Below are 15,271 nucleotides of genomic sequence, written 5' to 3'. Positions count from 1 at the left end.
ATTGCACACAACAAACCATCTAACATGTGATTTCGCATTACAGATCAAATAGTCTTGTAGCTTACGTAAATCCACAACTCTTGTATTTAACATGCGACTCACATAGACCTACACATAATAAACCATTGTTTTCTTTATTTTTTATTAATAGAATACAAGACTAGAACATAGCGCCCTGATATAACAGGAATGATCACAATAGGCATCCATAGCTTATATAGACTAGAACAGTGGTCACCAACCTTTTCTTAGTCGAGATCACTTTATGAGTCAAAATGCAACCCGAGTGCAATTCTCAGCTGGGCGCAGGAGATCAAGTGCGCCTACAATGTATTGTGTGATATCAACTGAATGATCAATAGCCATACAGGGCCTAATACAGGGCCTAACTATAGTGCATGGGCGGAGAAGCAAAGGGCAAAGTTATATTTCCAATTAATCTTAAAAATGACTGGAAATAAATATTGTTTCATGCATTTGCCTATTTTCATATATAATAAGGGAGGTCCGATTTTCTCCATGTAGGCCTACCCCTTATCATAAATAACGTAGAGTCCCTTATATATATTACAACTTGAGTCTCAAGCTAGGCTATATGATAACACTGGTAATAGGTCAGTTGTTGTAGCCTATTACTTGCGAGGCACATTGAAATAAATAGAAGAAAAAAAACATTCACTGGACTGATGGTCATGTCTCAGCGGAGGGTGGGAGAGAGTGCAAGTCGAAGTGTGTTACATGATTTCTAAAAGTGTTGAATAAAAACAGTGTTGTAGTGCTGATCATTGTCTCTGAATGTACTGAAACTGTCTTTAAGTCCCTCGTTAGAGCAATGCAATCAGTGATTGATATAGAGGGGGACTGGAGGCACTTCATGGCGAAATCACTGATATCAAATAACTTGGCAAATGCTTCAACATCCTCTTCTATACACGGTCTCTTGATTATTTTTTTTACTGAGCTTTGTTTGGCCATTACTTGTTTTTGCTAGCCAAGCTGGCTAGTGTGTCTTAGCTAGCTAGCTAACAGTGAGTAGCCTAGCCTACACAGCGATAGCTACTGTTTACTGCACATGGTATCAGTGCAAAGTGATACATGCCAGAACCCGCCCATTATTTTGCAACTGGATCCTGGACTTCCTGACGTCTGCCCCCAGGTGTTAAGGGTAGGTAACAACACATCTGCCACGCTGATCCTCAACACGGGGGCCCCTCAGGGGTGCGTGCTCAGTCCCCTACTGTACTCCCTGTTCACCCATGACTGCATAGCCAGGCACGACTCCAACACCATCATTAAATTTGCCGACGACACAACAGTGGTAGGCCTGATCACCAACAACGATGAGACAGCCTATAGGGAGGAGGCCAGAGACCTGGCTGTGTGGTGCCAGGATAACAACCTCTCCCTCAACGTGTAACTTATTTTGTACATAACGTTTCTGCTACCGTCTCTTATGACCGAAAATAGCTTCTGGATAGCAGGACAGCGATTACTCACCTCATACTAGACGAAGATTTTTTCTTTAACGAGTCGGATGCAAAGGATTTTCTTCAGACACCCGACAAGGCCCAAATCCCTGTGATCAAGACAATGGAGATGATTGTGGCCTACAGGAAAAAGAGTACCGAGCACGCCCCCATTCTCATCGACAGGGCTGTGGTGGAGCAGGTTGAGAGCTTCAAGTTCTTTAGTGTCCACATCACCAACAAACTATCATGGTCCAAACACACCAAGACAGTCATGAAGAGGGCACGACAAAGCCTATTCCCCCTCAGGAGACTGAAAAGATTTGGCATTGTTCCTCAGATCTTTAAAAAGTTATACAGCTGCACCATCGAGAGCATCCTGACTGGTTGCATCACTGCCTGGTATGGTAACTGCTCGGCCTCCGACCACAAGGCACTACAGAGGGTACTGTGTACGGCCCAGTACATCACTGGGGCCAAGCTTCCTGCCATCCAGGACATCTATACCAGGCAGTGTCAGAGGAAGGCCCTGAAAATTGTCAAAGACTCCAGCCACCCTAGTCATAGACTGTTCTCTCTGCTACCGCACGGCAAGCGGTACCGGAGCGCCAAGTCTAGGTCCAAAAGGCTTCTTAACAGCTTTTACCCCCAAGCCATAAGACTCCTGAACAGCTAATCAAATGGCTACCCGGACTATTTGCATTGTCGCACCCCCCACCCTTAACAAAAACATATGGAAATGTCTGCTCTACCCAAAATTACAACCAAATAATTCCAGCATTACCGCAAAAATGGAAGAGGAAAGTGGAAGGGGGAAAAAGTAAGGAACTTGTCTGTCGGCCCTGCATTAAAGACCATAATTGGTTAAAGAAAATTGTGATAAATAAAAAAGTATCCCAGTTTCATTTAAGGACCAAAGGATTGACAGCCGTCCCATATAGATTGGAAAATAGTTGGGAAGAGATTTTTGACGTACAGATTCCATGGCAAACGGTTTATGAACTGAAACGCAAAACGACGCCTGATTCAAAACTTAGAATTGTTCAATTTAAATTATTATACAAAATTATTGCAACCAATAGAATGTTATTTATATGGGGGATACAATCTTCCCAGCTCTGCAGATTTTGCTGCGAAGAGACAGAATCATTAGATCATTTGTTTTGGTACTGTCCATTTGTAGCTTGTTTTTGGTCACAGGTCCAGGAATGGCTGAAGGATTGCAATATTTACCTGGAGCTAACCCTGCAGATAGCACTACTGGGTGATCTGAAAAGTCATAGTCAATTGATCAATAATATAATAATACTTTTAGCAAAAATGTTTATTTTCAATCTGTAGAAACAATGAGAATAGAAGGGTTCATGACTTTTGTGAAACATTTTAGTCATTTAGCAGACACTCTTATCCAGAGCAACTTACAGTTAGTGAGTGCATACATGATTTTTTTTTCTCATACTGGCCCCCTGTGGGAATCGAACCCACAACCCTGGCGTTGCAAGCGCCATGCTCTACTGAGCTACACGGGGCCCCAGCTAGCAAAAAGACAGTACTAGACAACAACAAATTAAGACAAAAGTATAAAAACCACTGCTGTGGTCATCACTATCCTCTTGCAATAGGACCAGCTGGATGGCAAAAACTGTGCTAATAGTACCTCAAAAGTAATATAACTCTTCCTAAGTTAAAACATTACTATTGTGTTGTTTAAAAATGAACATTAACTTATTTTCTTTGCATTATTTGAGGTCTGACAACACTGCATCTTTTTTTGTTATTTTGACCAGTTGACATTTTCTGCAAATAAATGCTCTAAATGACAATATTTTAATTTGGAATTTGGGAGAAATGTTGTCAGTAGTTTATAGAATCAAACAAAAATGTTATTTTTACCCAAACACATACCTATAAATAGTAAAACCAGAGAAACTGATCATTTTGCAGTGGTCTCTTAATTTTTTCCCCAGCTGTATATTTATATATATTTGCAAAAATAAACATATGGGGGATTGGAAGTTATGCAGACAATTACATTGATGGAAGTTACAATCTATCTGCAGTATTAAAGCTGATCTACCCCCTAAAATATATATATATATATATATATATATATATATATATATATATATATATATATATATATATACATATTCTATAGGCGGTGCAGGAACTCAAGCAGAAGAACATATGAGGTGCCGGTACTCAGTTCCGGTGAGCTCCTGCCCAAGTAAAGTACTGTGCTTAGGTAAAAAGACAAATAATGTCCCGTTGGGAACACTGACAAGTGTAGCAAAAAATTTATCTATATTTTTTTGTTGCTCAATCTGATTGGGTGGGTCTGCCTCCCCAGTGGGTGGGCCTGTGCCCACCCAGGCCCACCCGTGCCAACTCCCCTGGATTGTACCCTCAGGCACTACAGGATGTCTGAACAGCACTATGTATATCAATTAGCTATTACTGCATGCATGTTAAAGACTGCAAATATACACTAGTTATATACATTGATACATGCTCATATTTGTTGCATGTATCTTTCCTATTCAAAGGAAAATCCAGTTAAAATGTTGATAATTTACAATTCATGATTCATATTACATTTCACCCACACAATCACACATTCACAAAATCACCCACATATGTTTACTAACAACTAAGCAAGCCTTGGCTTATCAGACACAGGCTACTGATATGAAATACTCACGTCAAACATGTACATTTCACACACAGATGCACGCACGCACGGACACACACACCTGCATGAGCAGCACGACTATGAACAACAAAGCGCCAAAAAAATAGGGATAGCTACGGATTAAAACGCAAACCGAAGTTTATCACCTGGCTAGAGGCTACTGCTGCGGAGGTGCAATAATGTCGCTGGTGACACAAAGCAGTTTATAAAATGTAGACAAATAATAACCTATGGTAGATATAGCCTATAAGACAGATGCGCTTAGCATAGGCTAAATAAATTGTTCCCTACTCACCATGACCATTCTTGTTTCGGGTTGAGCAGGATAAAGCGAAAGGAGAGTGGCTAGTGCTTAGTCTTCCTGTGGTTAAAGAAAATCGGTTGCTATCAAGAGTAGGTCCTCTTGCCGGGAGCGCGTGGTCCCAAGGACAATCCGATAGATAAGGCGCGTGTGAGTGGATGAATGAGCTTGCAGTGTGTGCGGCGTGTCGGAGACTGAGAGCCCTGGGTGGAAATCTCGTTGTTTCTCTTCGGGATCGTCGGAGGAAAGATACGGTCCCAAAAAAAGAAAACTAAAAAACTAAAAGGACAAGTCTTCACTGAAACGAAACAGCTAGTGCAAGCAGCTCTTTTTCCTACAACCGATTTATGGGTTATTCAGTCTGTCGGGTGTAGAATCTCATTGGCTGCGATAGAGCAAGGAAGGGGTGGTGCGCTAGCGGATGAGAGTGTTGGAGGAGGGCTAGAGCGAGGAGGGAACGACGGGGGCGATGCTACCAACGTAAGGTGCGATTGACATTATGCACTACAGCATAGACAGTGTTGATTTGACCTCCAAATCACCAAGCAAAGGCAGAGAAGATAATTGACAATTGCTAAATAACTAAAATGTTAAATGTAACATAGAGCAAGATCATCAATAACCATCTCGCACCGCCACACACGGTGTGACAAGGTTTTGTAGACATACCACAATCATCATTGTATAGAGAAGTAGCTTAATTGTTCCTCTTTGTGACATTACACAGTAGTCTATCTACCCTTTTGATGTTGGTGATGATGTTGTTCATGCCCCATGTCTCCACTCTATCCCCCCTGCTCCCTCCTCTCTTTTCTGTGAGCTTCAATCACCTGTGCTCCCCTTCACAGCTGCATGCAAGCATCATTAATAATTAACATGAGGCCCCTCAGCTCCCACCTCTGACAAAACCAATTTCAGCGCTGTGGTTGTAGAACTCTGGTGAGGGGTCTTTTGTACCTGTATAGTAGGAGATGCATAACATCCCATACCTATAAGCCTACTACTGCAGTCCTCTCAATCCTACCATGCACAAGCTAATTACAGTGCATGCCACATCTCATAAACATGAACTTCAGTAATGCCACCTGACCTACAATGCCACCTTTGCATTGTAAGAATGCCTCCATAAATGTATTCAATTTTGTCTCCAACACACAGAGGTGTGATTCGATGAACACAGTAATTCAAAAAATATTTTACAATGTTAAAATAACAATGCATCTTTCATACAGTATCTCTTATCCCTTATCTACCTTGAAACCTAGCAGCCACATCCCCTTGGGGCAAGTCTGATTTTATTAGAATAGCTTTGGGTATGAGAGAGCAGCAGTGACCAGAGAGGCCATAACATATGAAGCAGATATACACTAGCTGGCCCCAGACTCACAGAGACAAGGAGAGCGAGCACCTGCGACAAGGAGAGCGAGCACCTGCATACTCTAATTCACTTAGTTATCATGGCACAATATATTACTCTTTGCTTTGTGGTTGTTTTGTAACGGCCCAATGTTTTGTTACAGCATTTGCCTGTGTGTTAGGCAGCAGTAGGCCTATTTGATCCATTATTTTATCCATTGTTCAACACTGCGTCATTACAGTACATTGTTTTATTCCAGACATCAGAGACAGAGAGACATCTAGCTGGTCCTCTCGTTCACATGCTGGTTTTTATTCAATTAGGAGGAGGCTCTCATGGCAGGCAGACTAACTTGAGTAAGTCCATTAACCTCCAGCTGAACAAGCACTGATAGGAAATCCCACAGAGCTCTTTACATCCTACAAAACACTGCAGCACTGTTAAACTAATCTATAATATGCCCAAAACATTTTCAGTAGTTTTTTGGTGTAGACGTGGGCTCGGAATGACTCAACTGTTCATTTCTCAATATGTAAAGTAGGCCTATCGTACAGATGTAACAATGTATGTATTTTTTTTATGAATGCATGCTTTACATTCAGTATAGTATATCTGCAAGTGATATGTTTGCATTGTATGTATATTTGTACATGTACAGTAGCATAATGAGAATGAGAAGAGACCAATGCGTTGGTCAGCTTTCACAGGGCACAGAATTTGCCCACAGTTGCATTCATTGAATAAAAAAGCGAGAGACTGAGCTTTGAAGCTCTCCAATCTCTCCACTACACCTCTGGCCCCTCCACCTCACTGAGTATTAAAGCCACGCACAACAATGTGCTTGAAATACTAATGAGCGTTAAAGCCACAGCTAAAGCATCGCCAACCTCAATTAGGAAGCAAAAGGATTTGGTTGTTTCCCGAATGGACGTGTTTGCTGGAGTTATTTTAATTATGTGTGGTATCTTCCTCCACGCCTTACTGCCAGGGACAACAACAGATACCAACTGCCTTTTGTTTGGGGTGCGTTCTGGTAAAATGCTTCTCAGTCTAGAAACCTGCAATGAATACCAGACCTGTTTTTTTCTATCGCTTTTATTCTTCTGACTTGACCTTTTTGAATTCAGTGCATTCTGTGCAAGCTTGGGAAATAATTATCAGCTTCACTGACTTTAATATTCTCTCTGGCACCATGTTTTTATTACCACCTTTTAATTATTGGCTGAAAATAATAGAACATAACACAGATGAATAACAATCATTTTTATTTTTGACTGCAGTCAACATTAACTATTGGATTAATAGGTACACAGTTAAGGAGAGTTCCAGGAAGCAGAAGATTCTTATCTATGGACAACATCCTCAATTACGTCAATTGATTTCTCTTAATGGGATTTCATTTGAGCAATCCATATCCTCTTCTGTACTTGCTTTCTTTTACCGAATTGTTTTAATAAATAGAAAGTGATGAGAGTGAATGGGTTCTTAAAGCAGTGCTACATATGACTCTCTCCTGCCCTGTGTTGTCAGATGGGGCGGTTGGCTGTCTGCTGGGAGATTTCAGACCTAGTCACTGGAGTTGCTGGGCAGGAAGGTTTGCCTCCCGTGGGCTTTGGCTCTTCCTACGTATTTTGTCAAATGTTGCATAAAAATAAAAGTGAATTTAGCTTTAGCCTTATGTACTGTACAGGCTAATGTATTTTGACTAAAGACTATGATAGCTATTTTCAGGAAAGTTTTTTTGTTCTTTTTTTTGTATATTCCTTAATTTTTTTAAGTGAAAAGCTAGACTGGCTCTAACCCAGGATGATTGCCAATCGTACAGTCAGCAATGTAAAGCCCATCTCATTGATTGTCTCTGCCTGGATAGGTACTGACACTCTCTCTCACCCACCCTCCTGAAGTACCTCTGACCTGACGCACCGATTGCTGTAGCCCCAATTATAGAGCCCCACCAGCATGGCTCCTGCCTCTGCTGAAAGCCTGCTAATTTTGAGACCAGAATCGGGCTAATTGTCATGAACTGCGCCTGCTCTCTCCTGCCCTCCCTACTCACCCCAAACCCCTCCCTCTCAAAACCACTCCACGGATTAACATCCAGTGAATGTTTTTTTCTGCTGCTGAAAATTGAGGCCCGTCCTCAATGCTGATTTGAATTTCAACTAAGAATTTTAAGGATTTCCACTGCTGACTGCACACATACACACTGTGTGGGTGATCCCCCCCTCTCTCTCTCTCTCTCTCTCTCTCTCTCTCTCTCTCTCTCTCTCTCTCTCTCTCTCTCTCTCTCTCGCTCTCTCTCTCTCACCACACACACGAACACACAATTTGATATTACACTTAGATGTAGCAACATTGTAAGATAATATCTCTTCTGTATGTAGCTAGTATGAAACTAGACATGCAGCAGACAGTCTTATAGAATCAACTTCATCTAAGTCAGAGCAATCTAACTGTTAGATCCAGTGTCTTCACACCTTTCTCATGTTTCACTCTGAATAATCACAAGTTTATTTAAAGGTAGCAATGTGTTGGTGTCACCTGAAATGTGTGATGTGTGTCAAAAACTGTTAAAATTGTAAGAAGTTTTAATTTGTCACGCTCATCCATGTACATGTAATCTTCTGCACTCAATGCCAAACATGTATTTTCAATAAACACAATATAGATTTTTCAGAATTTGTTACGTTCATCCATGGACTCATCCACCGGTATTGTACTCAGTGCCATATTTTAAATATCACAAATTGATATATTTGTATGAATATATGTATTAAGTTATCTGAAATTCCCTTTGATTTTACAGAACAAAAAAAAAAGTTATCTGTAAAGAAATGGTAACTTTCACAATGCGGTTTGTTTTAATGAACACCAGACAACCATGTCACACTGGGCCTGTAGTTAGATCCTCTCAGCTTTTTTAACAGGGGGCCTCGCCTCTCCCAGCTCACCTCTGCATTTCCAATTAGGGACACTAACCGGATTGGAAGTGTCGTCCCCTGCTTGCTTTTATAGCCCATTTGTGCCTGATCTGGCAGAGAAAGAGAGACCTCCAAAAAATTATGTTCATCATGCACTTTCCATGGAACTGAGCCTATCATGGAAAAATCCCAGTACAGTATGTCCCTAACTCCATCATAAACAAACCAACTATTTTTTATGACACCCAGGTTTGTCTTCTTAGGAGCTTATTTGGAGGAGCTTATTTGGCTCTCTTTGATTTGCCCTTGAAGAATCAATTTACTTCCTGTATAGAAGTTTTGGCAGCACCTGGCAGTGCAACTCAGATTGATTATTCTCTGGCTTAAGTCCATTCTCCACCCATAACAATCAACAAATTGGTGTCAGACCTTTTGTCTTGATACAGTGTGACAAACTCAGCATTGCTTACTCCGAGACATCAGGCATCAATTACAAATCTGCATTTAGCCTAGGACAGCAGTAGTTGTCCCTCGGGACTGGCTTTTGTTATCTTTGATGTTTAAGATGACTGACAAGCATTCTGCCAAATCCTTACTCATCAGCTCCTTAACTGCCCGAGACACATTTATCCTGTAAATACCTATCTTTCCATGTCATTGTACATGAATCACGGTCATTTCAACTCATGCTCATGTCACCACCTAAGAGAAACTTCTCAACAAGAAATGAATTCTTCATGGCGACTTCAGGACAAGGCTGTGCTATATTTGTCACAGGCGTTTGTCATTCCCTTGAACTCAAATCCATTTTATATAAATGGAGCAATTGAGAAGTGGCATGGCTTGTCTAACTGCGTAAGATATTCCTGTCTGTGGAACAGAATGTGACGGGAGAAAACCACATACTCTATATATGGAGAGATGGCCACCTTTATCACAAAATGCAGTATTAAGACAGTTATTACAATTCAATAGCGGTGCTAGAAGCAGTGGCCGTGCCAAAGGAAAGTGTTTCATAAATACTGAAGGGAGCCTACATCTGAAGTATAATTCAAAAAATACCATTGTAGAATAAGCATATGTACATATAACTACCTTTGTTTGCGAGCAAGGACTGAGGCCCCCATAACCTTTAACAGAAATGAGAGGGCTGTAAAATTGCACAGAGGGGTTTCCATGGTTGACATGTATTCTGGCACAGAGGGTGCAGTCACAGCAGGAGATTATGGATTACTGTCCATTTGGATTACAGAGGTGTTGCCACTTGATAAATGACATTCAACCGCAACAATACATTGCCGGCTCCCCTTGTCATTACCAGTGTTGCCCCTCGTCGCTATTGGCGTCTGTGTTGCCACTGTGTGTGGTGAGTGCTGTCATGGTGGTGTAGTGGTTGGCTGTGGGGCAGCCTGCTCTGTGTTTGATCCCAGTTGGGGTACCTCCACGCTCTGAGGGTGACCGCTGCGGTCCATCTGGCTGGGGCTTTAATCAGCACCTCCCCTCAGAGAGGGGACGCATTCTCCTGCCTGGCCCTAGCCCTTCGCTGTGCTGCCAGCCTGCCTCAGAGCACTGGAGCCCTTCTAACATGCCCACACTGAACATTTCATCTTTCTAAATGTCACTTCATGGTTTACTGCTCCTTCTTAAGATGCTAGTAGGAAAACGAGTGCACAATGCTACTCTGCCATATTTTAGTTTAACAGCATATATGCTTGGCGAATAGCTTTATCTCATATGTGTTGTATTAGCTGTTTATTTTTGTTGGTCAATGTAAAATGTTCTGTTTAGGTAGGCGTAGACCTATGTTTGATAAAATGCAATGCATTAATAAAGTATGTTGTGTTTCTCCCTGCCCTTGACCACTTTAGCTATGAAAGGAATGAACGCAGTGTTCTGTGTTCTGTCCACCTCTCTTTTTCTACCCCCTCCCCCCCAGACCCTCAGGAGGAAAGATAATGAGATAGGGAGAGTAAAGAAATCAAGAATGGAGTGAGCAGCAAAGAAGGATACCTTAAGGAATAATTACCATACATAAATATGCTTTTCTCCTGCTTTAAATTGGGTTATTTTAGTCTTGTCACTGATGTCCCAGCCATCTAAACCTGAATGCTGCTGTTAGAAAGGATTCATTATTAATGGCTTGGAAAACTACTGGGGATGATGCTTTCCCAGGGCTGTGAAGAGAACCGCTATGTCTCTAAGGAAGTAATGCCTGGCCTCGCAGGTTTCCCTCAGTAATGCACACGTCAGGCACATATCATTTATTCATGACAACAGCCATCACTTTTATAGCTCCTAAACAATTAGTAAATCAATAAAAGGCATCGGCTAAGAAACTATAAATTCTGGAAAACAGCATTGTTCGTCAAGATGTCATGATTCGGCCACAGCCAACGCTCAAGTGTTGCCCACATTTGTCACTTCCTACCAAAAGGCAGTAAGCTGTGAGCTAAAGCATTCTCTAATCTCAGTTTTTAAGATGGCGGCCCGATACTGATGGCTCTCGAATAGCAGGTGCAGCCATTTGACTGGCCTTTTTTTGACATATTTTTATGCGTCTTAATGTGTTTTTTTTTAAATAATAGAAACTTGGATTTTATCTCCAGAAAAGGTAGAATGTGTCTTTTGTGAGGAGATAATCTTGACTTTAGCATAATGGTCATTGTTATTGTTATTGCTATTTTGAGCCCAGTCAGCTAAGAGAGATTACAATATAACTACACTGGTCAGTGGGGCTCAAGCTGGGTAATGCCTCCTTTGTAATGGCTGGAAGTGAGTGTATGGAAACAGTTGACTGAAAACGGTCAACCTTGCTCTCAGGCAATTTTCCTCCAAACTATTCAACATGGTTCCTTTTCTAATTACTCTGTTAAAAGCAGTGAAATAACTGTGATTTGATATAAAACAATGGTCACAGTAAGCATACAGTATATAAATGTGGCTCTAAAATTAAATGCTGGTTTAATCAACACAATAGAAGTGCTCTTTGGGGTTATAAGAGGAAAAAGCATTTGTTAAGCGCTCTTACATAACGGTCAAAGTAAAACATTTTTTCTCAAAGTCATGGTTTTCAAGCTATCATCATCTTCTGTGTTTTCTCTGCAGTCTTTTCTTGGCACTGCTGTCTTCAAATGAAAGCTTTTATTTCTACTACAAAGTTTTCACTGTTCACAATTACACTGTTCAGATGTTCATTTTCGCAGCAACATAATCACATGCAACTCTCAGTCGATAAATAGACCCCTGTCACGTACGCGCACAGAGCAACGTGAGTGGCTTCTCCTCGGAAACCTTACCATTCGCCTCTCTACGGGGGAAATCACAGGCTGTTACTTCCAGGTCAGGGTACGTGTATCCAGAAAGCTGACCGTTAGCTGGGTGTAAGCTTCAGCTGTTTCTTTTGAGTGGCTATGTTTTATGGATCACAACCACCTCCCCTTGTACAGTGCCTTCAGAAGGTATTCATTTTGTTGTGTTACAGCCTGAATTCAAAATGGATTAAATATATTTTTTTCTCACCCATCTACACACAATACCTCATAATGACAAAGTGAAAACATGTTTTTCGAAGTCTTTGCAAATATATTGAAAAGGAAATACAGAAATATCTAATTTAAATAAGTATTCACACCCCTGAGTCAATACATGTTAGAATCATAATATAATAATAATATAATATAATAATAATATGCCATTTAGCAGACGCTTTTATCCAAAGCGACTTACAGTCATGCGTGCATACATTTTTTTTTTTTATATCTTTGGCAGCGATTACAGCTGTGAGTCTTTCTGGGTAAGTCTCTAATAGCTTTGCACACCTGGATTGTACAATATTTGCACATTGTTATTTTTTTAATCCTTGAAACTCTGTCAAGTTGATCATTGCTAGAAAGCTATTTTCAAGTCTTGCCAAAGATTTTCAAGCCGATTTAAGTCAGAACTGTAACTAGGCAACTCAGGAACATTTAATGTCGTCTTGGTAAGCAACTCCAGTACATATTTGGCCTTGTGTTTTAGGTTATTGTCCTGCTAAAATGTGAATTTGTCTCCCAGTGTCTGTTGGAAAGCACACTGAACCATGTTTTCCTCTAGGATTTTGCCTGTGCTTAGCTCTATTCCGTTTCTTTTTATGCTAAAAAATAACTCCCTAGTCCTTGCCGATGACAAGCATACCCATAACATGATGCAGCCACCCCAAACATAACGCTTTGTATTCAGGACATAAAGTTAATTTCTTTGCCACATTTTTTGCCGTTTTAGTTTAGTGCCTTATTGCAAACAGGATGCATGTTTTGGAATATTTCTATTCTGTACAAGCTTCCTTCTTTTCACTCTGGTTAATATTGTGGAGTAGCTACAATGTTGTTGATCCATCCTCAGTTTTCTCATATCACAGCCATTAAACTCGAACTGTTTTAAAGTCACCATTGGCCTCATGGTGAAATCCCTGAACGGTTTCTTTCCTCTCCGGCAACTGAGTTAGTAAGGACGCCTGTATCTTTGTAGTGACTGGGTCTATTGATACACCATCCAAAGTGTAAATAATAATTTCACCATGCTCAAAGGGATATGTCTGCTCTTCTTTGCGAGGTATTGGAAAAACTCCCTGGTGTTTGTGGTTGAATCTGTGTTTGAAATTCAATGCTCGACTGAGGGACCTTACATATAATTGAATGTGTGGGGTACAGAGATGAGGTAGTCATTCAAAAATCATGTTAAACACCATTTGCCATAACAAAGGGGTTGAATTCTTCTTGACTCAAGACATTTCATATTTCTATTTTTCAAACATTTGTAAAAAACTATTTGTGTAGTTCAGAGACACAAAGTCTCAATTTAATCCATTTTAAATTCAGGCTGTAACACAACAAAATGTGGAAAAAGTCAAGGGGTGTGAATACTTTCTGAAGGCACTGTATATCCATCTGGTACTTCAGCGCCATGGACAGCGACATTGCTAGCTAACATGCTAATGTGGTCACTCTGCAGACAAGATACACAATAGGAGAAAGAGAGAGAGAGAGAGAGAGAGAGTGGGCCACCTGTCCTCTGCGGGGCACACAGAGTCATGGCCGGCCCTGCCTCCTCTCTTCTCCTCTGGCTTAGGGAAGCTCTTTGCCTGGCTGGAGACACCTGCTCCACTCAGCAGTAACGGTTCCCAGCGGGACTCTGGCTCAGCTGCTGCTCACCAGGCCCCCCCATGCAGCACTGGCCCCCTCTTGGTGTGGCACTGCCAGCCTGCCCTCCTGGCCCTGCCTTGCTTGCAGGCACACACAGTACAGTAGCTACCACACCCATCTCAGGAACGAGAGAATCATGCAGGGTGACTGGGAAAGTAGCCCATGAATTGTAACCTACAACAGACAATGACCCCTTTTAATGTGTGATATCCGAAATTAATTGTTATATGATGGCACTGACTTGACACGGTCAGGGTAATTGGCATTCATTGGATCTTTACTGGGTTCTTTACAAGAAGCTGACAAAGCATACCCTATGCCACACAGGCCACCCAACAGCTATTGTTTCTTTATGGTCGTAATTAGGATGTAGCAAGCATGTAACTATTCAAGTAGCATAGTATATTCCCTCAACATATTCTCTAACATCCTTTTTTGTGGACATACACTACAATAATCTATGATAAGAGCTTCTACAGCCTATATGTATTTAACAGTTGTACTGCAGTGTGAGATGGGCTGTTCTCTTGCAGCTGTGTGCAGGTGACCGCTGATTGACCTGCATGATAAATAGCACTTTCGTGTGCCATCCTGATGATTGAGCAAAGTTCTCGTACCTCTGCTGAAAAAGGAAGTGCTCCTTTATTTTCACTGAGTAGTCGTGTGTCTTGGCTCTTTCTTACTCATTCTGCTGTGTTTTCAAAGAATCTAAATCTGGTTCAATGATTCATGTTGGTATTTGCATGTTATGAATTGGGATATCTTAGATATTTTATTTATATTTTTATAATTTGTTTTATTTCACCTTAATTTAACCAGGTAAGCCAGTTGAGAACAAGTTCTCATTTACAACTGTGACCTGGCCAAGATAAAGCAAAGCAGTGCGATAAAAACAACAACAACACAGAGTTACATATGGGATAAACAAAACGTACAGTCAAAAACACAATAGAAAATCTATATACAGTGTGTGCAAATATAGTAAGTTATGGAGGTAAGGCAATAAATAGGCCATAGTGCAAAATAATTACTATTTAGTATTAACACTAGTATTAACACTGGAGTAATAGATGTGCAGAAGACGATGCGCAAATAGAGATACTGGGGTGCAAATGAGCAAAATAAATAACAATATGGGGATGAGGTAGTTGGGTGGACTAATTACAGATGGGCTGTGTACAGGTGCAGTGATCGGTAAGCTGCTCTGACAACTGATGCTTAAAGTTAGTGAGGGAGATAAGAGTCTCCAGCTTCAGAGATTTTTGCAGTTCGTTCCAGTCATTGGCAGCAGAGAACTGGAAGGAATGGCGGCCAAAGGAGGTGTTGGCTTTGGGGATGACCAGTGAGATATACC

At 41.1% G+C, this 15,271-nt stretch overlaps 1 protein-coding gene across 9 annotated transcripts in view; it reads right to left on the bottom strand.

Moving 5' to 3' along the window:
- The window catches only part of LOC121540247 (ELAV-like protein 4), a 91,168-nt gene that overhangs the window by 66,241 nt on the left and 9,656 nt on the right, over positions 1–15,271 (bottom strand). The window contains exon 1 of one of the 9 annotated variants that reach the window (XM_041848974.1): positions 4,454–4,828. The exons of the other annotated variants lie outside the window; for them this stretch is intronic. Within the exon in view, the coding sequence (XP_041704908.1) occupies positions 4,454–4,462 (9 nt within the window). The 5' untranslated portion in view covers positions 4,463–4,828. Of the gene's footprint in view, positions 1–4,453; positions 4,829–15,271 lie in introns of those variants that run through there. 9 annotated transcript variants of the gene reach the window in all.

This window comes from Coregonus clupeaformis, chromosome 26 (genome assembly GCF_020615455.1).
Source record: "Coregonus clupeaformis isolate EN_2021a chromosome 26, ASM2061545v1, whole genome shotgun sequence".
Classification (NCBI taxonomy): Eukaryota; Metazoa; Chordata; class Actinopteri; order Salmoniformes; family Salmonidae; genus Coregonus; species Coregonus clupeaformis.
The sequence above is the reverse complement of the archived record's forward strand: the minus strand, read 5'-3'. Positions and strand labels throughout refer to the sequence as shown.